The sequence below is a fragment of the Brassica rapa genome, chromosome A07 (genome assembly GCF_000309985.2).
Source record: "Brassica rapa cultivar Chiifu-401-42 chromosome A07, CAAS_Brap_v3.01, whole genome shotgun sequence".
NCBI lineage: Eukaryota > Viridiplantae > Streptophyta > Magnoliopsida > Brassicales > Brassicaceae > Brassica > Brassica rapa.
In genome coordinates, this window is record NC_024801.2 from 15,287,158 (window position 1) to 15,313,935 (window position 26,778).

The following is a 26,778-nucleotide window of genomic DNA, read 5'->3' on the forward strand; positions in this document are numbered from 1 at the left end:
CTTTATAATTAGTAATGAAATGTTACTAAAAGAATAAAATTATATCCTATTTTATCAATTTTATAATAATATCTATCATTTTAAAATAAAAATGTTATATTGAAGAAAATATGATAAAATTATTTTAAATTGATAAGTTAACATATTTTATTTTCATAAATATAAAATATTTATGCTAAAAATATAATATGTTAAACTATATAATACATGTATAAAAATTTAACTTATATTAAACTTTTTAATATACAGTAATTTATTATATAAAATTAATAAACATTAAAAAATTACTAAAAAATCTAGCGATTTGAATTACGGATCATGATTATAATAAATTAAGTACAAAATTGTTTTCATATATGTTGTTTCATGCGTCAAAAATTTAGTTTAGTAATCAAACGCAAATTCAATAAGACAAATATATAATAAGCAACATATATATGTGATGATTTTAATTTACAGCATGAAAACTATAAAATTATTATATTTGGCATAATTATACAAACATTTAAATATGTGAGTAACATTAAAAATATATAATAATTATGCAAAACAAATATCTATATATATAAATGTGAATATATATCCGCACGGTTGTGCGGGTGGAAATCTAGTGTATATTAATATATTATATTCAAAATTGGTGTGTCCTTCCGTTCCACGAAGATTGTATGATAAATCAATCCCAACTCAGACCTGGTTCCATCACTGTCTCCAGATAAAACAGAAAACTTCTACTAAATAAAGATTCTTGCATATTTCAGAATATGAAAATATTTAACCTAGTTTTTTTACTACAAACAACCTATGTAAAGAGGACACAAACCTTAAAACAAGAAAGCGACTATCATATATCAACTGTTGTAGTCCTGACTCTAAAAATCAATAAAAAAAAAAGACTTCTTTTGATTATTGTTTCTACTGCTTTCTTCTCTTGATTATTGTTTTTTTTTTTTGAACTGACTCTCGAGTTCAATTTCCCAAGTTCTAGATCTCAGGGCTGATTTTTAATTTTATTTACGAAACCATTATTGTACTTATTTGGTTTTTGTTTTAAAGAGAAGGTAAGCTCGAACCTAATACCTCTAGAATCAAAGGAACGGACTACAACCACTGGACTACAATGGACTTTTTCTTGATTATTGTTTCTACTGCTTTCTTCTCGTTTTCGTAATACAAACAATTTATCACCTTGAGAGACACGACCAGGACATCATGGGGAGGAGCCATGACTTTCTCCTGCTCATTTGATGTAAAGCTTATTTCGCCATTTTCCATGAGCATGCGTTTTGCGATCCCGTTTTCGTGGCCATTCTTGGCATTTATGATGCTTTTCTTGGCAGCTGCATGTGTGATACCACTTATTTTGGAGCCACCAGATATTACATTAATTACCTATCATGCCGAGGTAGGGAGGCATGAGTAGTTCTGGTCAATTGGTTTTCTCTTCTTTATTGTTAAAGAGATTTTTTTTGTTTTGTCGGAAAGAAATTCCTGGAGGTATCCTTTATTTAGTAGCTCGTTGACTTCTATCTTAAATGAGATGCAATCCTCTATTTTATGATCATGGTCATTGTGGAACTCGAACCACCGGTTTGGGTTTCAGAATTCTTTGGGTTCTTCTATCTTTTGAGGCCACTTAACTTATGGGTCTATCTACTTCAGAACATTGACCGATTCAAATTTTGAGATGAAGAGATTGGAGATGTCTGATCATGTTGACACTTCCATTGATTTGGCTTTTTATATAGGTTGGTTGTTGGTATATGCCACAATTCTTGCTTCCTGCCCAAGCTCATCATACTTTACATATGCCCAAGCTCAGGACATAACATCTTCCATGGTCATGCATTGATACTTTGTCAGTTTCTTGTACAGATTCCCGTCAGGGAGCATGCCTATCTTGATGGTGGAGATAGCTGTCGAGGCGTTACCTACGGGGATGGATACCTTTTCTTGGTCTAATTGTGTTATATAGCTACACAGTGGTCCAGCTTGATGTTATGTCTTGATCATCCCCTCCTTCTATCTCCCAAATGTTAGAGTAATTTTAAGTAGGGTTCTTCGTGTTTCCACGAAAACATGAAGCAAGCAACAAGAGCAAGAGTCAAGGATCAAATAACATTTATTATTGATCAAATGAACCGAGAACTACAACATATTGGTAAAGAACCCCTAGTTCTAGTTGCCTAACTCCATAGTCAAAGTTTTGAATAGTCGATCACTTGTTATAGGGTTTGGGAACCCTTTTTATAGGTCCTGATAGTGAAGAATTAAGTTAGATCCTTCCAAATAATAAAATATGGAAAGATCTCCTTTTTGTGTAAGTTTTTCATTTCACCCAGAAATAGGAAGAGAACCCGAAATGTGACCCAGAAATCATTATGTATAGAAGAAAAAGGTCGGCGTCTTGCTCTTAGGCAGGAGAAATGACTCACTTAATTAATTATCCCCAACATATAGAACGAGATATATGATAGTTTTCATGGAGGAAATAATTCGTCGATCCTTCATTCTTTGACATTCATCTAGACATTGTGTAAAAAAACAATTAAATCTACTGTACTTTTAGTAATATAATGGAAAAAACTTATTTTTCTTAATAACGAAAAATCATTCTATTATTCAGATTATAGGTGGTTTAGGAAACCAGTGAAGAATAAAACAACCAACATGACAATGTTCTTTATGAATGATCTTGCATTTTTAACTTACAAATATTCAGCAATCGCATTTTGGCCTCGCATAATGTAAGATATCTTAAAGGAACGAAATATTCTTTGTAGTGCTTCTATCTCCTTCAGCTCTGTTGAGAAATTTAATCATGCTTTATGCTCTTTAATCATGGCTATTAAATCTTTGCAGTCCGATACAAAGTTCTGGCAAGTAGATTGTCGTAGCATATTTTTCATTGCCCAACCAAGCACTTTTATTTCTGAATGCAAAGAAGACTCTCTTCTCTTTTAGTTTCTTGTACTCATAAGTTGGTTTTGTCCATTGATGTCTTTCCAAACCAATCGATATCCACTAAACTGATAATTAAAGATCCAAGAACTATCCGTCAAACATATATTTTGCAAGCATAGGGCATGGAATCAATAATATCTGGTGTTTGTAACAATATAGGCTCTGCTATATTTGGCGTAAACCAATTTTGACATTCTTCTTTAGCATATCGAAGAAACTCAAGTGGATCTCTATCAATTCAGTGAAATTTGTCATTTTTAACTTCCTATAGATAGTAGATCTTTATCAAGCTTATCAATACTATTTTCCGCAAAAAAAAACTAATATAATGAAAGTAGAGGTAAACAGCAACAATTTTGAAAATGTATTTCACGTTTTTAGGATGAAAATATCTACTTAAAATTTGAGGTTTTCTTGCAATTTAAAAAATAAATAAATCTCACTTTTATTTGTTAGAAGGGATTTTCTGTGTTATTAACATTCATTTTATATGATAGTTTTGAAAAGAGTTTATACACATATTCATATCCGCTGAAAAGATAATACTTATTTTAAATATCTAAGATTTTCAATATCCACCATATAACATTTAGAGAGTAATATTTTTGCCATTTAAGTATTAGAGAAGCATATGTTCAAATTAATTATATACAGTATAAAATTTGTAGTTCAAACTTGTGTTTCCTAATAACATGTCAATCATACATATCTTATAAACTTTTGGGTACAAGTATACTTATCCTCGTGTATACGTACACACGCATAGCTATATATATAATTGAAAGAGACCAAATTTTCCCCTTGGAATCTCAAAATGAAGGGTACGAGACATTGAAATGAGGAGTTTGGAAATAGTTTAGTTTGAGTAAATGATGTGAATGGAGTAGGGAACCGAAAGGAGGCATATCTCCGGGTATGCCGTGGGAGCATTAGGACAAGAATAAGAAAAGACGAGATCGATATGTAAGGGTGAAAATGGGCAGAGTCCCCACCAAAACCCATCTGCAATCCCTAAATTCAGACATATTTTTTGTTCCCTTGTGCTTTTTATTTAAACTTCACTGTCCCATATCACTTCTCTCTCTCTCCTCTCCCAATCCAATCTCTTGGGAAAATATTAGAACAAAAACATTGACGCAACGTCTCGGGCTCTCCATTTGTCTGATTGTGCAATAGCTAATTTATTTCCTTTCTCTTTTCCTTTTAGTTTTCAAGGTTTCTTCGCTGACCAAATCATCCATTCTCATCTAACTCGTCGGAAAGTGTCTACTTTGATTAGTGGTTTCAAAATTCTATAGCTCAATGAATGATGTAGTAAAAGTAGTGATTCACTGTTCTACCGAGTTCCTTAGAACAACCACTGTTTCATATCTTTTCATGCGCTAAATATAATCAGAATTTTGCCAAATTCGAAACAAGATGCAGTTTACTTATAAATTCTAATCCCATATATATTAATCATGGAGCATTACGAGGATAGAGAACATGTTTTCGTAGCCACGTATCATCATGACGATGATGATTTTTAAAATTGTTAGAAAAATAAGTTGGTCCACATAAACATATACTATGCATTTTATTGAACTAACTATAAATTAATTAATAGTGTACAAAAAATATTTTTTATTTTCTTAAATAAAAGCTACAGAATTACCTAATATAATTAACATATATATTTGATAACAATTAATGATTATGAATAATACATATTTGATAAAAAAATTATATCCTCTCTTTTTTATTTATTTATTTTATTATTAAAAGAAATTAAACAATCATATCAAGCATATAATTAAATTTTTTTTGACTTTTTCTTATATGTTATATTTTTAATTTTTAAAAACGACTATGAATTACTAAAAATGGTAAAAGTCTCACTTTGAAAATTTTGTGATCAATGATTTAACTTTTTTTTTTGTTCAATGAAGATACAAATGATCATATATCATAGGGGTGAGCGTTTGGATACCCGTTCAGGTTCGTATCAGGTATTTAGGATTTTTCGGGTATTTCAGTATAAAGGTATAGAACCAGTTCGGATATTTCTACACTTCGGGTCGGTTCGGGTATTTTATGTTCGGGTTCAGATATTTTGGGTCGGGTTCGGATATTTGAATTTTGAAGAAAAAATAAAGAAATTATTCATAGTTTAAGTTTTGTGTATTTAAAATATACTTTTAACTTAACTCGTTTTCTAATTTTTTTAAAGAGTAAACTATTCATAGGTTGTAGAGAAGTGAACTTTTAAAATAGAAGCACACTAATTTAGTCGTCGTTTTGAAAATTTAGATCAACTTTTGTTAGTGCAAGAAACTAGAGCTTGATATGCATTTAAAGTGAGTAGCAAATGATTTTATCCATAATTATATGTATATTATCTAATTTTGAGCAATGTGCATTATTAATATAAATATTTTGAATAAAATGAGAGAAGTAAACTAGAAATATATGGAGGTATACTTATGTTTGGTTATTTTTGGATGTCCGTTCAAGTTTGGATATCCATCCGGGTTTGGATATTGCTCGTTTAGCTTCAGATATCCAATCTCTGTGAATTCAATAATCGTTTGGGTATTTTGCTACTTTGGTTCGGATTTTCGGTCTGATTCAGATACGGGTTTGGATATCGGATAAAATGTCCAGCCCTAATAAATCGTATGAATATGAAGTCTCATTAATAGATATTCATATTATATATATATATATATATTAATATCATTTGAAATAAATTATATAATATATATAATATGTTAATATGTTAATCTAAAAATTTTCAGTGAAAAATTATTGAGATCTTAATATTTTAATTTTGAAATTTGTATTGAGAAATCTCACATTCAAATTTTGTGATTAAGGGTATAAATTTTTGTTACAGCAAATATACAAATGTTAAAAAATCATATGAGTAGAAAGTTTCAATAATAAATATTATATATTGAAATATACTATATATCTATGCCAATCTCACTAAAGTTTAATTTATACGATATAAAATAAATAAAATGATTGTTTTGATTTATTTACCAAAAACGTGACCGTAAATTAACAAAATGTATTGGTTATGATTTATGTGCTTACTCTAATGTATGTACTTTTATGTATATAAATTCTTTTAAATAGGTAGTTTCTAATATCTGATTTGATCCTGACAATCCCAGAACCACACTTCTTCAAATCGAAGTGATTTTTAATATTGGAAGCACTATATATATATATATATATTAATTCATTTAGATTAAATAACTTAGTCTTGATTTTTATTTCTAAAAAGATTTTAATGAAATATCATGACAAGAACTATTTATTGTAAGTTTTGTGGTTCATCATTTAATAAATCAAACAATTATTAGTTTATACATAGTTTACATATACTAGAATCGTAAAATATTATATTTATTTATATATATATACTCTTAAGTAACTAAACCTCAAAACCGTAGGCTAATAAAATAAGTAATTTGTTTCGTTGTTGTAGAATTTGATGATTTTCAGACCGAACTGGTGAATATATACTAGAAAGAGATTTTTATTTCGAGTTTGCACTTGTATTATATAATGGCTTGATATATTAGATTTGTACACTAACCTATTAATAGAGTTTGTTGGTGATGTTCTTCAAAAATTTAATTCTCAAATATGTATTTGGAGTGAAACTAATTTTTACAGATGTCAATCTTTTCAAAATTGAAACATATGTAATTCACCGAATTCATCAAATAAGTTAAAAAAAAACTAAACCATATCAATGAAATAGAGAAGAGAATGAAAGCACAATTTTATAGAGGTAGAAAATAAAATCACTTATGGAAAGCTAATAGTAAAGAAATCGAGAGCAGAAAACCTAATCCACTTTCGTCATTATATAATCGAATTTGCCTATTTGGTTTTGGTGACTTGTGTCAGCTGCAAAAATTGACAAATCAGGGTGGGGCACAGGCCACACCTCTTCTTGCTTTGGGTCCGCCCCTGATAGTGCCTGTCGAGGTTAATGCCTTTAGTCTTCGACGGACTAAGATGCCACATAATATTTAGATAAACAAGGAAATGGTGCTTGACGCCTTGGACAAAATAGAAAAAACACTGGGATCAAGTACATCTTAGAATCCATAATTATCAGCATCTCGCCGAGAGCTACTACAACAAGAAAGTTCAAGAATGACTTCTTAAAGTCAGTGATCTCATTCTCATAAAGTTCTTTGAAAACACTAAAGATGGCGGGCTCACAAACTTGGAACCAATTTGGAAGGATCATACAAGATTGTCAAGTAGTCAAATATGTGTTCTGGTTGTTTCTTTCAAAGTTTCTGGGGATTTTTGTCTTCTTCCCCCTTTTAACCGGAGATATACTCATTTTTCTTTGATTTTCGTTGTAATGGTTATCGCATGTCGTTCGGCGGGTTCTAGAGCAAACTTCTTTGAAGGGATCTTTTCCGCAACAAATACAAAAAAGAAAAAAATATATATATTTATCTGGAGATCACTTTTATCGTGTAGGCATAAATGTGACTGTAGTCCGTCGTAATGCGGGAAAGCACTTTGATTGTTTAAAGAACGCATAACAAAATTATTCTGATATCAGTTTATTTAACATCCAACCAAATTTTGGTATAGAGTTCATCATTGATTTCTCTTGTAGTCGTATCTGTAAGATCATATTTTCTAATAGGTTAGATTGTTTATTAAGAGCATGTTTCTTAGAAACTTGTTTTGCCATTTTTTTATGAGATGTATCATATCAACATTTATATTATTGCCTTTGCTAGACAATATTGAATAAAAGATTTTTTAGAAAAGAAACATGTCTTAAAACAAATAGTTGGTAAAGATATACGAGTTTTGGGTTTGAAAAACTTTGTTTTGTTCTTTTAATAAAACACTAGAGTTTAATCCGCGTGTCCGCTCGGGTGATGGTTTTTAATTTTTTTTTAATAAACTGTTTAATGGCATTTCTAAACCATTGTTTATTTGAATATTTTTAGGCTTCTACACATCAGAGCCGCATCCATCCGGATCTGAAAGGATCCAACTCGAATCCCGCCCAAAAATTTATAATATCGAAATAGAGCCTACTTTCAAAACTCAAAAACCGATACCAAAAAACCGATACCCAAAAAACCGTTATGTACCCGAACGGGAACTTAAGTGCTCATGGCTAACTGATCATATAAACAAATAAAAAACTTTTGTTAAATAGTTTGACTTCTTTTCACGAATAGAGCAATTTTATTTAAATATGTGTAATTATTATGGAAAATTGCCACAAATACCACATTCATAGTACCACCTTTCATGTTTACACTAACCACTTTTACTATCACTTTTAATGAAGGGTAAAATACAATTATACCCTTAGGGTTAACTAATCTAGACTTAGGGTTTAGAGTTGAGGGGTGGGGTAGGGTTTTTGGAATGTGAAATTTATGATTCTAATAAATATATAAATACTTAAAAAATATATAAAAATTTTGAAAAAATAGTTTCAAACATAATTTTCGTTTTTCAAAAAGAAATTTGAAAAAAAAAATTCAAAAAGATTCAAAAAAAAAAATTATAAAAAAGTTCGAATTTGAAAAGTATATTTCGAAAACATAAAAACATTTTTTTATTTTTTTATTTTTTTTTAATTTTTTTATTTTTTTTTTATTTTTTTAGTTTTTATTTTTATTTTTTATTTTTTTTATTTTTTTATATATATTTTTTTACTTTTTATATTTTTTATTTTTGTATTTTTTTTATTTAAATGATAATTTATTATATATATAAATAATATGAGCATAAGAGTCTTTTACCACTTAATGAAGAAGATATTTTTGAAAATGTCTCATTAATGGTGGTAAAAATGAAAAGTGGTACCATGAAAGTAGTAAATATGTAATTTCCCCAATTATTATGGTTAACACGCAAAATAAATAATGTTTGAGTTCTTATGGTAAAGACAACTAATGAGGTATTTATAAAGAGTGAAAAAAATGTAAAAGAAATAATAAATTATTTAAAATGGATATGTTATTTTTTGTATTTCTGTAATAAAAGCTGTTGAATTATTTGGAAAAAAAGATAAATAAAGTTGTTAAATAAAGGATGAAGATGATGTAAGAAATCATTTTAAAATATGTAAATATTTGTTTTGTACTTTAGTTTTAATAGAGTAGATAGTAGATGAGTTGGCAAACATAATTTTTTTATATATTTTTTTTATCAACACTGTCTATTTCCTATATAATTTTCAAGGGACAGATTGTCCCCAACATTAATTTTCTTCTGTTCATATTAGTTCTGTAATGTCTTCAAGAAACATTACAACGAGGGGGTATAGTGTATGTCCCTATTTTCATGACAAAAAAAAGAGAGGTAAATGTGCATATGATTGTGATTTATATTATACGTGGAAAATAGTTGCATTTTAGTGTTTGTTATCTTTACACAAACATATATATGGTATATATATTTTACCCAAAAAAAGGTATATATAAAGTATACATAGTATATATAAAGTATACAGTGCCGTATTCAGAACTAAAGATTTTTTGTCAACTCATTTTATTGTACAGTCTATAAGGTAAACAGACGTACAATTTCATAAATGGTCAAACTATATTTAATCCGGCCAAAATAATAATAGACCAATCTCAAAACACAATATAACACACGCGTCACTTATCAAATAGTAGGTTTGCACCAAAAGGAAGAAATATTGCATGCACCGTCTCGATGATTGCAAAAATGCTCTCCATGACTTTTCACCTCTGTCCCCGGTGACTCTTTTCCATTTTCAATAGCTTGTGCCTCCCAGATTTTCACCGCCATCAACACTAACATTATTATCCTTTTCACCACATGTCATTATACTCAAAGCATTTCCTTTTATTTTGCCGAAAATCTCAATCAATCTTCACCGTCTCCATGAACTTTTAAGCCGCTAAAACTTCAACAAAATCAGAATGAAACATTTGCTTGAACTCTTTCAAACTAGAAAGCTCTAGCTTACTTTTCTCATTCCAAAAGAATTAAAATTTAAAAATCTATCACAGTCTTTCAACCGGAAGAACTTCAGTCTCTTTGGATTAAACATATCCATACATTAGGAGGCAGATTGAAGAGATCGAACATAAGGACTGGTGAAGAAAGAAATCGTTAAAGAAACTCTGGGATCTGAGATTGAAAAGCACAAAACAAGATACTCTTTTCTAAGTAAACATAACTCTGTCTTGAGATTGAAAAGCACAAAAGAAGATACTATTTTCTAAGTAAAACAAAACTACATGTTCGTAACGAAAAACAAAATCGACTAAATTGAAATAAGATCTGCTAAAACGAAAGAATCAGTTTGGTTATCTTCAAAAATTGAAGATAAACAAAAAAAAAAAAAAATATTAGGTGCGATTCTTTATGAAAGATAGAGGTCCAAAAAAAAAGAGCGAGAGCCGAGCCAATGCTGCATGCCGAAAGTTGGAGGATGGCCTTTTAACCTATGGCTAATTATAAAATTGATATCATTTAAAAAAAATATATGTTTCTATGTATAACTTTTTAGTTATTTTAGTATTATTGTAGATTTTTGATAAATTTTCTAAAACATCAGACAACTTTTATTGCAATTGTGTGTTTCCAAAATGTTAGTAACTACGTAATTTCATTCTTTTACCAAAACGTTACTTACTGTATTAATTTACCTATTTGGTTTCATATAATAAAAATGGGGTCCTAAAAATTTAGAAAAAGCATATAGTTCACCACCTTATGAAATTACTTTGTGATCAGAAATTATATATTAACTTCGTTTGTATTGGCGGGATCAGAGATATAAATAAAATTAAGTTAGAAACATTCCATTATACAGAAGCCAAAACTCACATGGGTAGTTGAAATTTTTTAAGAATGAATATTTTATTTTATTTTTCATTCTCTCAATGCCTCTTTTTCGTGGACTAACAAATTTTAATTTTTATCATTTTTTATGTGTCATGCAATTATGCCTTTAAATCTTTGTTTACAAAACCGTCCATATAATTGCAATCTCTCGTCACTTCATAGCTCATTTCCAATCAATACTCCGTATCTTATCTCTTAAAATAGAAGTCATGACTTATTTTATGTGTAATTTTTTTTAATTTGAACTATCATTTAAATACTTTTATCATATATATTTTAATAAGACTAATAATATATAGAATCTATGAACTACTTTAATCATAATATCTTTTGATTTTAACAAGATCTTAATTTTCAAAATTTATATTTAAATATTTTAACTAATTTAGAAATTAAATTTTAAACATTATTAAACATTAATATATTCAGTTATCTTTTACAAAATAAAAAATAAAAATTATATCCTATTTTTATCTGTTATATAATCATAATCAATCATATTAAAAGAAAATTATTATACTGAGACAAATATCATAAATTTGTATTAAATTGATATATATATATATATATATTTTTTATTTTCATATGTATAAAATATTTATCTTCAAAAACAAAATATAATATTTTGTAAGACGGCTTAATATTAGCAAACTATATAGTACATGTATAAAATATTTATAATTATTTTAATAATGATATATTTTCATTTTAAATATAAATATATCTAATATTACATTTTTAAATTATAATAAATCTGTCAAAAAATATTTTAACAATATCTTAATTTTCAAGAAGTTTAAGTAAATACTTTCACTAATTTTGTAATTAATAATGAACTATTATTATGCATTGATATATATTAAGTTATCGTTTATAAAATAAAAAAATTAAAATTAAATCCTATTTTTATCTACTTTATAATCATAATCATCATGTTATAATATAATTATTATATTGAACTAAATATGATAAAAATATATTAAATTGATAAGTTTATAAATTGTATTTTCATAAATATAAACTATTTATGTTAAAAATATAATACGATGACAGAACAACTTACAATTAGCAAACTATATAATACATATCTAAAAATTAACATATTTTAGACTTTTGTCTATACAATAATATATTCTCTAAAACGAAGAAGCATGAAAGATATTGGTAAAAGGAAATCCAGCTTTAAGGAGCGGGTCAGAGTTTAGCATAAATTGAATACAAAATAAATTCAAATATGTTTTCTCATGAATAAATTATTTTTTTTAATAACTAAATTCAAATACAATAAGATAAATATATAATAAGAAGTGACAAATATATCTGACGGTTTTAAACAATCGATTAATTATAACATATAAATTATCAAATTATTTTATTTGAAATAGTTATATAAACATTTAAGTATATGATTAACGTTAAAAGTATATATCACTAATGATCGAAAAAATATCTATGTACATAAACATCCGCGCGGTTGCGCGGATCAAAATCTAGTTGAGATTTAGTAGAGATTTATTCGATGTACGTAGAAAATTCATATAATTTAAGAAACCACGCTAAGCACATTAGAGAAGTTACGGCGGAAGAGATTAAAAAGTCTTCATTTCTCTTTTCACCTGTATAATAACATTTAGAAGTCTACCTCTAATTTTTCTTCTACAATAGAGATTACTATTTTTTCCTCTATGTATAGAGGAATAAATAACAATTCTCTAATTTTTATAATTAGAAATTGATATTAAAAAAATACATTGAAACAAAGGAGGGAAAATTACATATTTGCCACTTTTATGGTACCACTTTTCATTTTTACCACCACTAATGAGACATTTTCAAAAATATATTCTTCATTAAGTGGCAAAAGACTCTTATGTCCTTGTTATTTATATATATATATAATAAATCATTATTTAAATAAAAAATAAAAAATAATAAAAAATAATTAAAATTTAAAATTTAAAAATTTAAAAAAAAAAGTAAATAAAAAAATGAATTTTTTTTTATTTTTCGAATTATAATTTTTCAAATTCGAACTTTTTTTATAAAAAAATTTTTTTTTTGAATTTTTTATTTCGAATTTTTTATTTTTAGATTTCTGTTTGAAAAACGAAACTTATGTTTGAAACTATTTTTAAAAAATTTTTATATATTTTTTAAGTATTTATATAAGTTGTCAAAAAAAAGTATTTATATATTTATTAGAATCATAAATTTCACATTCCAAAAATCCTACCCACCCCTCAACTCTTAATCCTAAGTCTAGATTAGTTAACCCTAAGGGTATAATTGTATTTACCCTTCATTAAAAGTGAGGGTAAAAGTGGTTAGTGTAAACATGAAAAGTGATACTATGAATGTGGTATTTGTGGCAATTTCCCTAGTTTAATACATTGAAACTTTATAGAATTTCTCTAGTTTAGAAGTAGAAATATTAAAATACATTGGAGATGGTCTAATGACCAAGAATATATTCTTGAGGATAAATTGGTATGTACATTATAATGTTTTTAATAGCTGCTTGGCAACCTAGATACCTTAATTTGGAATCTCTCAGTATAGGGATTCTCCACTGAAACACTTTCTCTCTATTAAAGACACAAACGGCGATTTTTATTTTGTTTTTCCGATGGCCGGTTTCTTCTCCAACGCCGTGAAAATGCCCCATTTTCTTTCTTTTTTTCTTTTCTGCTTGTATGTTACCCTTAAGCTTCTTACATGGCATCTCCCCTCTCTTTTGGTTTCCAGTGGTATAGATCTAAGTCGTCTATGTTGTTGTGGTGGTCGGCGGCATGTAGATCTTAGGGTTTTCGGGCTATGTGGTCTAGATCTCTGAGGACTGAGTCTGGATCCCTGTACTCAAGCCTTCCTCTGTTTCTGTCCGTAGATCCATGGTGGGTGAAGGTTTCTCTGGCTGAGTGGTGTAGCAGTGGAGTATTTCCGGCTCGAGGGCACGACGTGGAGTCGGGGATCTCCTTGGCTCTGGAACCTCTGGTTTCATCCCTCTCACCATTTCCTGTTTCGGGGGTGGCAGGTGGAGCGTCGAGGTGGTGCTGGAGGCGGTGGATGCGAGTTGGTCGTGGGGTGCGGTCTCGACCAATCCACACACCGCCAAACCGGCAAACCCGTTTCTAAAATCCACGCTTTCTTGTTTCTTTTCTCGTTCTCACCAAGTTTTTGCCATGTTGTACTTTGGTGGTGGTTAGTGTGGCGTAGAGCGTCCTCTCTGTTCTCTCTTTCCCTTGGCTTCCGGTCCGTTTTTCTTTTTCGTAATGGATATTAGAGACTAAGTCTCTCATATCGGTAGTTGGAAGAGATCCTAAGCAATATATAAGATAGATGGGCCACTCCACTTATCACTAATTGGTTTTAAGTTGGAAACCCATCTAGCTTAACATGATATCAGAGCCCAATCCAAATGGTCCAACCCGATCCCACATCGACCCGGCCCAAAGTTGGTCCTTGATCTTTGCCTAAACATTTTGAGATTGACGCTCAGAGAGCCATCATCTCGAGGGGACGTATTAGAGACTAAGTCTCCCACATCAATAGTTGGAAGGAATACTAAGTAATATATAAGATAGATGGACCACTCCACTTATCACCAATTGGTTTTAAGTTGGAAGCTCATCTAGCTAACAGTGGAAGCAACAAGCTAATTAAGTTTGGTGTGCGATCTATGGATTTTTTTTATGGCGATGGTCTTAGCTGACGTGACAGATATCTCGGTGGAATGCCCTAAGAAGTTCATTATTCATACGGACCTTGCAAACATGAAATGGCCAAAGAAGTTCATTATTCATATGGAGCACAAGTCTCCCAAACATCTCAAGGGCCAAAAAAGAGGTGAACAAAAGGCATGCTGTGTGGTTTGAATGTATATGGACATTTCCTTATGTCATACGCTTCAAACAAGGTAAGGTAAATGTTGTGGCAAATGCACTCTCCATAAGGTATTTCCTTCTCACTACATTGGATGTTAAGTTGTTATGGTTTGAATAGATCAAAACATAATATGAGCATGATCCTGACTTTAAAGAAAGTTACCAAGCTTGTTAGAAGTTTGCTAGTGGAAAATTATATATGATTGATGGTTATCTCTTCTTTGAGAATCCCTTGTGTGTTCTTAACTGCTCTTTGAGAGAACTGTATGCTAGGGACGCTCTCGGAAGAGAACTTATGGGTCATTTTGGTATGGCGAAGACCTTCGATGCTTTGATGGAACATTTCTTTTAGCTGCTATGTAAAGGGGTGTGGAAAGAATTTGTGGCCGATGCACCGGTTTCAAAACAATGAAGGTCATAGCACAACCCCTAGGAAAGTACATTCTTTTGCTAATACCTAGTGGACCATGGACTGATATCTCAATGGATTTTAAGTTATGTTTTCCTAAAACTAGGAAAAGAGAATGATTTGATATTTGTGGCTGTTGATAAGTTTCAAAGATGGCATTCAAAGAAGCTTGGAGTGGAACTTGAAGATCTGGAGCTCACTTCGAAAAATGAAGGCCACTTTACTCGACCAAGTGGTCAATATAAAGACTTCAGTTGAGCCATAATTGAAAAGAAATGAGTGTAAAGTAAGTTGGTTCATGAACTCCCATTTCGTGACCAATCCGGATGCGACCAAATGTCAGGGTGGCCAAAGATGACCAAGCATGTTTTAGATGAGGCCTCGGTAATTCCTGATGGACCAATGATCAGATCTAAACCTAAGAAGTGTCAAGACATCTTGGTGGCCTTTGTGCAAGATACGGTGCACCGTCTAAGTAAAAGCCGCACATGAGTATTTGAGGAAGCACTTCAATAATCCTGTACTCTTTTCCCAAGTTTCAAAAGTTTTGACTATATATATTATCTTCTATGAAAAGGCCTATGCCAATTCTACATGAACAATTTTGATTATTTTCTAGTAAACCAAGTGTAAAATATTTATGTGTTTTTGAAAGCAATAATCCTTTACTCTTTTCGCAAGTTTCAAAAGTTTTGACTGTCATATATATATTATCTTCTATGAAAAGGCCTATGCCAATTCTACATGAACAATTTTGATTATTTTCTAGTAAACCAAGTGTAAAATCTTATGTGTTTTTGAAAGCAACCTTTGATTGTTAGTGTGTCATATCTAACAATTGACTTGGCTTAGTTTGTTATGTAATATCTGGAAGTAGCCATTATAGAGAACATCAAATTTTTATACAGCAACTTTGTGTGACCTTGTATTCCACCATCTCGTTCTTGTTGGCGCTAGCAGTCCATCGACCAAAGATATATCAACTACCATCGGCAAAGTTCATTCATTGGACCAGATGCTATCGAAGTGTAGCCAATACATGACTGATTGCCCTATCTTATTATGGCTGGCGAATCACTGGATTTATAAATGTGAGGAGGTTTTTGCGAGTTTCAACTTGTTCATTAGGTTTTTGTGAACTTGTGAATATCTATCATACTAAGTGATAATCCGCACCCTCTGCGGGATAAATTTATGTAAACAATTGTACTTACTGATTATAAATATTAAGTGTTCTACAATACATTTTTTGCATTTTAATAATAGTTAATAAATATATATATACCGAAGAATAACCACTTATTCGTGCTTTGTGCGGATGAACATTGTATATACGGATTACTTTATATATTATTACTTATTTACATTCTTTTACATATTATGTAATAAAAATAATGAATATATAATGAATAAAAGAAATTATTTACTATTAAGTATATAAATAAATTGGTGCAAACACATAAATCACACTTGTTTATTTATCTATTTTGTATATAATTAAATTAAATGATATTAACATAGATATATATATATATATATATATAATATATTTTAATAATGATGTCTATTAAATGAGACTTCATGATCATATGATTTTATAATCATTTGTATCTTTTGATACCATTTTTTAAAAATATTGATAACAAAATTTTCAATGTGGGACTTCTAATAAGTTTAAAATTTATAAATGTTTTTGAAACTCATTGCACATTTTGAATTAAAATATTTATGTATTTTATATGGTATATAGTTTAATATATATATATATATATATTATTTTAAATATACATTAAATGGGACTTTTTACTCATGTGGTTATAAGATCATGTGTATTTTGTTGTAGTAAAAATGTTAAATCATTGATCATACATTTTTTAACATGAGACATTGAACAATTTTAATAATTTATAGTCTTTTTAAAAAATTTAAAATATAACATATGCGAAAAATATAATTTTAATTAATGGTTAATTTAATTTTTTAATTTATTTTAATAATATAGAATTAAACAAAAATGAGGGAGGATGCACAAATTATTATCAAATCTTAATCATTAATTATCATATATATATTAGTCATATTAGGTAATTTCCTATCTTTTATTTAAGGAAAGAAAGAAAAAAGTAGTAATAGTAGACTTTTAATTAATTTTATGATTAGTTTAATGAGAAATATAATATATGATTAGATGAACCAACATATTTTTTCTAGAGACTTTGAGAATCATTATAATGATGACACATGTTATAGTTAAAATGTTGTAATGCTTCTCAAATAATATATAAAGAATTAAAATTAAAGTACAAATATGAACTTATTCTTAAAATAGTCTTTTAATTACATTCTAATGTCACTGAAAATCTGCATAATCCTAATTTTAAGCATTTATTATTTTGTCAATTAAAACAATTATAAAACATACATAAATTGATTTCAATCTAATCCCTTATATACTACTACACGTACATTTGCAATAAATGTGTTCACAAACAGATTGACACGTGTCAGTTTCACAAACATTTTAACTTTAGAATGTTTATGTGTTAGCTTCACAATCATTTAGCAATTAACGTGTTCACACACTAATTTTTTTAACTTTATTGCAGACTCTTTAATATATTCACACACTATTTTTTTTAATCAACTCATTTTCAGTTTTCGTATTTTTAACATTTGTATTAGTGAATTGAAATTCTCTTCGGGCAAGAATATAATAATATCATTGTTGAAATTTTCGACGCAACTCTAACCTATTTCATTCGATTGTATCGTATTTTTATTATATTTACCAAGAATTTTCTATAAGAAAGTACATGTTATTGGTTATATATTACGTCAATTTGTAACATTCTCAATGACACGATACTCAACCATTTTTATTGATATTTTTAAAGTATGATTCAATAATTATGTATGTAAAATAAGCCCAACATATTAGTTTTACATTTACTTATTTTTATTTATATTAGTAGAAGAAAGTAAGTCTTGGTAAAATATTTAGATCCGAAAAACCGAACAGAACTTGATTTGAAAGTAATACTAAACACAAACTAAACTAACAAGTACTCAAATGGATCTAAAATTTTTAATATTCGGATAACCAGACCCGAATCTGATCGAAACTGAAATATTTTGGATACCAAAAATATCTAAAACACAATTATATACTTAAATATATTAGTTATTTAAAATTTTATATCTAATAGATATTCATTAATATGAAAATATATCAAATAACAAAATATGTTCAAAATACTAAAAATATATTATTTTTCTCCATCTAAATATTTAAATTGAACTATTTTTATGTATATTACATTACTCAAAAAAATTATCTTTTATAGTATTTTTATTTTTGGATTTTGAGGATTAAGTATATTTGAATTAGTGTTAAAACATTACATAATTAAAATATATATCCGAACTCGAACCTAAACCAAACATGCAATGATTTGAACCAAATTCAAATCGAAATTTGTAAATATTTGAATCATATTTAAATTTGAAATCTGAATAGATCATCTCAATCCAAACAAATATCTGAACTATATGACAAATCTCTTATTATAACGTAAAAAATAATTTAATTAATTGTTTCACTACGTGCGACGCAGATTACTACCTAATTAATGTTAAAACTAATAAAACTTGTTGCATTCAAAGACTAATCAACTATATCTAATCGATGCCATGAAATATAATAAGAACCCATTATTACGAGGATATTTATGAATGTCTTTTTGAAAAAAATGTTATTTATTGCTATTACGTTTTATATTAATAAGGTAGTGATATACATGATTTAAGTCTATTTATATCACCACTCAAATACCTTTGATACACAACATATTAAAACAAAGAAAATAGTTGATTTAAGTATACGAACAAAAATACATAATTTTATGCATATAGTTCTGCAGATTACGATTTTGTTTTTTATAAATATATTTTCATTGTGGTGGAATCTCAACCACAGCTTTCTTATGTTATAAAAACTAAATTTCATTATATATACGAAATGAACAGTGAAATGTATATTTTCTCTATTTTTTTATTTAAGAAAATATGTGTTTCTTAAAATTGATAGTTTGAAACTTAAGTACCCGTAAATAGTGACTTTCACGGTGAATATTCTTAAATAATGTTAAAACGCAAATGTAAAACAGTTAATTAATAAACATGACTAAAACAATTAAGACGGACAAATGAATTTTTGTTATACTAAACTTAAAATAGCTAATTAATGCGGATGGGTGTTCTCATTAACTAATATATAATTAATTAATAAATATGATAAAATAATATAGTGTTAAATATAAAATAACTAGTTAATTTATATAAACGTTAAATAACCAGAAAAATCTACCTAAATGGATTTAGATATTCATTTACTAAATTAAGAACACAATATTTTTTTAAGCTATGTAGTTATATTTATTACTAATAAAAGCAGCATAATAATAATCATTTATATTATATATACATAAAATATAAATTAATATGAAAATATATTTTTTACTTATATTTTTATATAAATAATACCTCATTGCAAATCTAATATGATAAATGTCAAAGAGTACGAAATATATATCACCAAAAATTAAACAATATATATATAAAACATTTTGTATATGTTAAATATATTGATCCATACAAACATAAAAATGTACCTATGGATATGCACATGTCATATTTTAAAAAGATGGACGATATACTTGACAGTTCAAAAGATAAAATAAAATTACTCAATATGAACTATAAAATTACTATGCTTAATTTAGATATATTTTAAAAATAGTATTTAGCACGGGTAAGTTTTTAAAATATATATTACCATCTATACAAAATAAATATTATTCACAAAACATAAAAATTAATATAGAGAAAACTGCCAATAAAACTCCGAATTTTCAAATTAAAGCCAAAAAACCTTCAATTCGTGTTTGAGCTAAAGAAATATCCCAAATTTTAAATGTTGATTATTTTAACTCTTATTTTTTGTTGACTCAACTATTTTAGAAACTCAAAAGGTCAACTGTTAAACCGTAACGTCTGTTAACTTGCTAAATGACGTCGTTTAAATACTACATAAAAATTATTCTTCGACACCAATACCATTTTTCTCAGCTTCATTATCATTCTCATTAGTCTAACTATCATCTTCATTATCACCTTCTTCACCGACTTGATTCTGTTGCTCAATCGTAGCTTCCCTAACACTTTCCACTTAAGGTTTCTCACTATGACAACCCCAAAGTAACCTCATCGTTCTAGCCATCATTTGCATTATCAATGGCTCTAGGTTTTAAAGATTGGAAGATTAAGAAATTAGAAAATTAGAAAAATTATGTTTCGCGAAAGAGGAGATGATTTAATTGTTTATAGATGTAAAATGACATCATTTCACTGATGTTTAATTAATTTTTAAAACGACGTCGTTTACCTAGTTAACAAACGTTTATGGATTTAACAGTTGACTTTTCAAGTTTCTAAAATAGTCTATTCAACAAAAAAATGAAAGTTAAAATGACTAATATTTGAAAGTTGGAATGTTTTTTAGTTCAAACATGAGTTTAAGGCTTTATAGTTTTATTTTGAAGGTTCAAGATTTTTATGGTTGTTTTCTCAATGAATATTCGTGCAAGTGTGTGAATCAAGCTTTAGTATATACTCTCTCCGTTCCCGAAAATAAGATTTTCTAGAGTTTATTCTTGTTCCACAAATATAGATTTTCTATATTTCTAAGGTACTTTATATATTTTTGAGAAACATTAATTGTGAATATTTGAACAGGTTAAATTTTATTGGTGGATAGTTATTGGAAAGTGTATTGAAAAAAAAATTATAAATTAAATTATAAACATTTATTATATAAACGTGAAAACCCTAAAAAATCTTACTTATAGGAACATATGGAGTATTAATGTTTGTTGCATGTTTAATCACTATACTATGTAGACATTTATTTGGTTATCTTTTATGATTCTCTCGTGGGGGTGAATCATCTTATTGAATAACTTGTTAGTTTTTTTTCATTTATTATCTAATATTTGCAACTTTTTGGGAACGTCCATTTTAGTAGAATAATGAAATGTCATATTTTTGCTACATTTTCATATTTGCAGTTTTATCCAAAATATTTTGTTTAACGAGAGTATACAGTATAATTTCTATAAATTAATAATCAAAACATGATAAACAAATATATTCTTCTATTTCAAGTTAGATATGTCAAAATATTATACAATTTAATAAAATAATAAAAATCTTAAATAAATAAATAATCCTACTAAAATTTATAATTAATATATATTAGATTTATAATAATTTTATATAAATAAATAAAATATTGCATTGTGTATTTTTATTCACAACATAATCTACCTCTATTTTTTTATTTAATACTTTGATAGTATTATTTTGGCGAAGTATGAATTACATGTATCTATATTTTTTTGAAACTAATGTGGCTATATTTTTTATAAGCATTTTTGATACATTAGAAATATGGAATAGTATAATAAAAAGAGATGAAAACCAAATGTATAAATTTTAGTTAATATATAGGACTATGAGATTACTAGTTTAGTTTGTAGAGTCTTAGTTGAGTATTTGTACGTTGATGACAAAAAAAGACTATAAAATTATTTTGTTTATTCGAAATAGAAAAATACTTTACAAATATATTTTAAAATAATACATTAATAAAGTTCTGTGTCCTAAGATTATTATTATTATATTGAATTTTTACTTTATATACAATGATTTAAAAAAAAATTGAATATGGAAACAATTAACAAAACTAGAAAGTTCTGAGTAGTTTTTTAATTTACTAAATAAAGTTAGAGTACGTAAATACTTTCTTAGTTGTTTTGGGAAACCGGCCAAATGTTTAACTAAAATTTTACAGAAGAAAATTTCAAAAAAAAAAGTTTACAGAAGAAAACCAATGGTGGTAACACGGAAGTCTATAATCAGTTTTGAACGTGCGTTACATTTTAGACTTTCAATTTTGTATGTGCTATACTAATTATTTTTGTGAGGGGAACCTAAATTATTCACTAATAAAAGCGTTACTTCACAATTTTTTGTTTCCATATGTTATATGATTATTTTAAGAGAATCGTTTTGCAAATATCTAAATTTGATATACGTTACGTTGTAAAAAATAAACTCAAGATATACATCATGGTCGTAGACATTTAATATCAGCAGTTGCACCAACATCGGAGTAAAGGACAAAAACTATAAATCATTACAATATTACCAGAAAATGATGTGGAATTCGAACAGAAGTAAAATAAATAAAGAAATCGCTAGAGACAATTTTTATCAGACGAAAAAATTAAAAAGACTTGTATCACAATCATATGAAAGAAGAAACAGATTTGCATTATTATTTTTAATATATACAAAAAACCTCCATTCGTTGACCCTTCCCTGTCCTCCAATGGCGGCCCCTACGCCGTTGGCCTTGCCTCTTTCTCTCTCTCTCTCTCAAAAGCTCAAATAGCCCAGCAAGCAAAGTAGTCCAAAAAGAAACAAGATAAGAAGAAGCCAAACTCGCAAAGAAACAAAAAGCAAAAAAAAAGAAAAATAAATAGTGAAATCAAAGATTTAAAGGAGAGCAAAAAATCGCCTTTTTAACACCTCATTCCCTCTTTCTCCGGCACTCTGTATAACGAAAAACGAGACCAAAGACGCAAACTTTAAGCTCTTCTTTTTGTGTGTTTGTGTTTCTCTTCTATTTTCTTCTTTTTATCTCTTTCTCTTTTTTATTTTTCTTTCCGACAATGGAGGACGAAAGTAGCAACTGGTTGATTCCAAAGGTTCTCCTTTTGTCTGTAATCCTTAGTCTTGTAATTGTGAAAGGCATGTCTCTGCTTTGGTGGAGACCCAGAAAGATCGAAGAACACTTCTCAAAACAGGGAATTCGAGGTCCTCCCTATCATTTCTTCATCGGTAACGTTAAAGAACTTGTTGGCATGATGCTTAAAGCTTCTTCTCATCCTATGCCTTTCTCTCACAATATCCTTCCAAGAGTTCTCTCTTTCTACCATCACTGGAGGAAAATCTATGGTTCGTTCTTCCTTCTTTCTTTTTTTCAGATTCAGATAGTTCTTTTTTTACTCTGCTTCTAAGTTTTAAAATTCACTATTAAGACTTTTTCACTACAAGACTCATTTCGTCTCTTTCTCTTTTATTTGGAGAATTTGTTTCTTGGGTTTTCTTCCGCATTTCTGGGATTTATGGTTCGTTCTTTCATCTGTTAGTTGAAATGATAGGCAGTGAGTTTTCAAGTCAAGCAATACAAAAGATTTTGTTTTATTAACCAAGTAAATAAATAAATAAAAATTTTATTTTGATGTATTATGTTTTGTCATGATCAAATAATGATGTCAGTACTTTGATGTGAAAAAAAGAGGCTCTGTTCTTCCCCACTATTTCCTCACAGGCTTAGTCATCATTTTCCCCTCTGTTAACTCTTGTCTTCTTTCTCTAGTCTTCAGATAAAAAAAAATACTATAGAAATTTCGGTTTCTGTGCAGTAGTGAATTAAATTTGCAGAAATTTAGTAACATTTGAAAGAAGCACTTGGCATTAACACAATACCCTGTTTTTGTCAAGTTTCCCACTTCAAGATCTGTTCATGTTTACAGCTTCTTTTGTCATGTTTAATTATGTGGGCTGTACCTCCACCCGGGGGTTAGGTCTGTGTCTTTAATAGACCCGGGTTTAACCCTTTATTTTTCAAAAAAAAAAATTATGTGGGGTTTAAATATTATTTATAGGTGCTACGTTTTTGGTATGGTTCGGGCCAACTTCCCGGTTAACGGTGGCGGATCCGGATCTGATCCGAGAAATATTTTCAAAGTCCGAGTTCTATGAGAAGAACGAAGCTCACCCTTTGGTTAAACAGCTTGAAGGCGATGGACTTCTTAGCCTCAAAGGAGAAAAATGGGCTCATCATCGCAAAATCATTAGCCCCACATTTCATATGGAGAATCTCAAAGTAACTGAATTTTAACCATTTTAATTTGTTTTTCTGTTTCTTTTTTTTACTCATCTTTTGTTTGTGTTACTGTTGGCAGTTGCTTATACCGGTGGTGTTGAAAAGTGTGACGGAGATGGTGGAGAAATGGTCGGAGAAGCTATCAGAAACTGGCGAAGTTGAGGTCGACGTGTATGAGTGGTATCAAAATTTGACCGAAGATGTTATAAGCAGAACAGCTTTTGGAAGTAGCTACGAAGATGGCCGAGCGATTTTTAGACTACAAGCTCAACAAATGATTCTTTGCGCCGAAGCTTTCCAGAAGGTCTTCATCCCTGGTTACAGGTAAAGTAATTTTGGATATTCATTTCATTAAAAAAAAAAGGATATTCAAAAAGCTACCAGTTTAAGTATTTAACCAAGAAGATATACCAATTTATTATTTCCTCAGTTTCTTTCCGACGAAAGGAAATTTGAAATCTTGGAAGTTAGACAAGGAGATAAGGAAGTCTTTGTTGAAGCTAATAGAGTGGCGGAGAAAGAGCGAAGAAAGTAAGGAGCTAGAGCCGGAGCCGGCAGCAGCGGCGGCGAAGGATTTGTTGGCTTTAATGATTCAGGCGAAAAATGTAACGGTGCAGGACATTGTGGAGGAGTGTAAAAGCTTCTTTTTCGCCGGAAAACAGACAACATCCAATCTGCTGACGTGGACGACCATCTTGCTAGCCATGCACCCGGAGTGGCAGGCCAAAGCACGTGATGAGGTCCTCAGGGTCTGCGGCTCACGTGATGTCCCCACTAAAGACCATGTCGTTAAGCTCAAAACGGTGCGTTTCTCTCTTTTTTGTCTTTTGCTTTTTATTATTTCAATTTCTGAAATATTATCCTCAATTTCCTTTTTTTTCAAAAATCCCCTTTAAATTTCACAAAGTAATAAACCAATCACCTATAGAAAGAGAACTGGTAATGACAAAGTTCCGCTACCGTTAATCATAGACTTTATGTCGCCTTTGTTGCATTAAATTCTCCACATGTCAAGAAAAAATAGTTTTTTCTTATATCTCCAAATAGTATTATACAACCTTTATTTTACTTTTCCAAATCATGGTTATAACTCTAAATCTCGTTTAATATAAATTGATATACAATCTTAATTTTTTTTAATCTTGAAAAATCTCGTTCTGCCAAAAGTGTAAATATTAACTCAAATAACAAAAAAAAAAAGAATATGTATATGCAATAATAATGTTCATGACAAAACAACTGAACTTTTGTTTATTAAAATTGAATATCAAAACATTAAACTATATCTTTATGAAGACATATATTTTGTTTTATGTATGTGTGTTTGAAATGATAAAATAGTTTTCTCTTTGACCGAAGATAACCACACTCGTTTTATCTCGATCAAAGACCAAAATGTTAAATATATAAAGAAGATACAAATCTGGATGTGTTTTGTTTTTTTTTCTTAATCTCTTTTACAAATTTGCAGCTGGGCATGATTCTGAACGAGTCCCTAAGGCTGTATCCACCAATTGTAGCGACAATCAGGCGCGCAAAATCGGATGTTGAGCTAGGAGGGTACAAAATCCCATGTGGCACGGAGCTTCTGATCCCAATCATAGCTGTCCATCACGATCAAGCAATATGGGGTAACGACGTAAACGAATTCAATCCAGATCGATTCGCAAACGGAGTGCCTCGTGCTGCGAAACACCCTGTTGGGTTCATACCATTTGGTCTTGGAGCCCGTACCTGCATCGGTCAGAATCTTGCCATTCTTCAAGCCAAATTGACCCTTGCTATAATGATCCAACGCTTCACTTTTCACTTGGCTCCTACTTACCAACACGCACCCACCGTCCTCATGTTGCTCTATCCTCAGCACGGTGCACCGATCACTTTTCGGAAGTTGAACAGTTGCGAGGATCGCTAAGAGATCAACAGTCCGAAGCTCGTTCTGGAGTTTTAAGCTTGGAATAAACGATGTTCTGAAGCTCTCAAAACTGACATTCTCCTTTGTCGTTGTTTTAACCTTCATAAATATATAGTTTTAACTTCAGAAACCATATATTTTTAATTTTTTAATTGTTTTATCAACCTTCTTCTGGTTTTAAATTATGCTTTTGATTTTTGCTATCTAGGACTAAGAGCGCTAACAAATATTAAATAAAAAATTGCCTCCGTTACTATTTTATATGTATGGGGTTACCCCACATCCTCTTTGTGTCTCTATTTAATAAATTAACTCGAATTCAGTTTTCTCCGGAATTATGGGGCTTATTGATTGATTAAGATGTTGAGAGTATTTCATTTATTTCTCAAATCCTCTAATTGTATTTACCATTTACAAACAATATTTCAAATTTAAGTTTATTATATTAATCATTTAAATGATTCTTCAAAAAATCTAGCTTATTGGAAATTAGGGATTTTTTTTTCAATAAATATATCAAATAGAATTTGGTGGTAACTGAAAGATAATTTCTTGTTAAAAACAGTTAATATAAAATTTCATCTATTATGATGATATTTTAAAATTTTAAAATATTTATTCTTTTTGTTTCACCCTTTAAAAGAAGATCAAAATGTTTGAAATGAGAAACAATTAAAACATTATTTAAAAATCAAAACTTAAATTTTATATATGTTTCTTTAAA

General features: G+C 29.0%; 1 protein-coding gene across 1 annotated transcript; it reads left to right on the top strand.

Annotated features, from left to right (window-relative positions):
- Window positions 1-16,726: 16,726 nt before the first annotated feature.
- LOC103829630 (cytochrome P450 734A1) lies at window positions 16,727-26,379 on the top strand. Its single transcript, XM_009105307.3, has 5 exons — window positions 16,727-23,205; window positions 23,919-24,139; window positions 24,219-24,463; window positions 24,570-24,942; window positions 25,611-26,379. The coding sequence occupies exons 1-5, from the start codon at window positions 22,920-22,922 to the stop codon at window positions 26,052-26,054; spliced, it is 1,569 nt and encodes a 522-aa protein (XP_009103555.1). The 5' UTR covers window positions 16,727-22,919; the 3' UTR covers window positions 26,055-26,379.
- Window positions 26,380-26,778: the final 399 nt, after the last annotated feature.

Bases quoted from the DNA above. Each gene is read 5' to 3' on its own strand.
- LOC103829630 (XM_009105307.3), top strand. From the start codon at position 22,920: ATGGAGGACGAAAGTAGCAACTGGTTGATTCCAAAGGTTCTCCTTTTG. The intron at 24,140-24,218 runs GTAACTGAATTT...TACTGTTGGCAG, and splicing joins TTCATATGGAGAATCTCAAA to TTGCTTATACCGGTGGTGTT. The intron at 24,943-25,610 runs GTGCGTTTCTCT...ACAAATTTGCAG, and splicing joins ATGTCGTTAAGCTCAAAACG to CTGGGCATGATTCTGAACGA.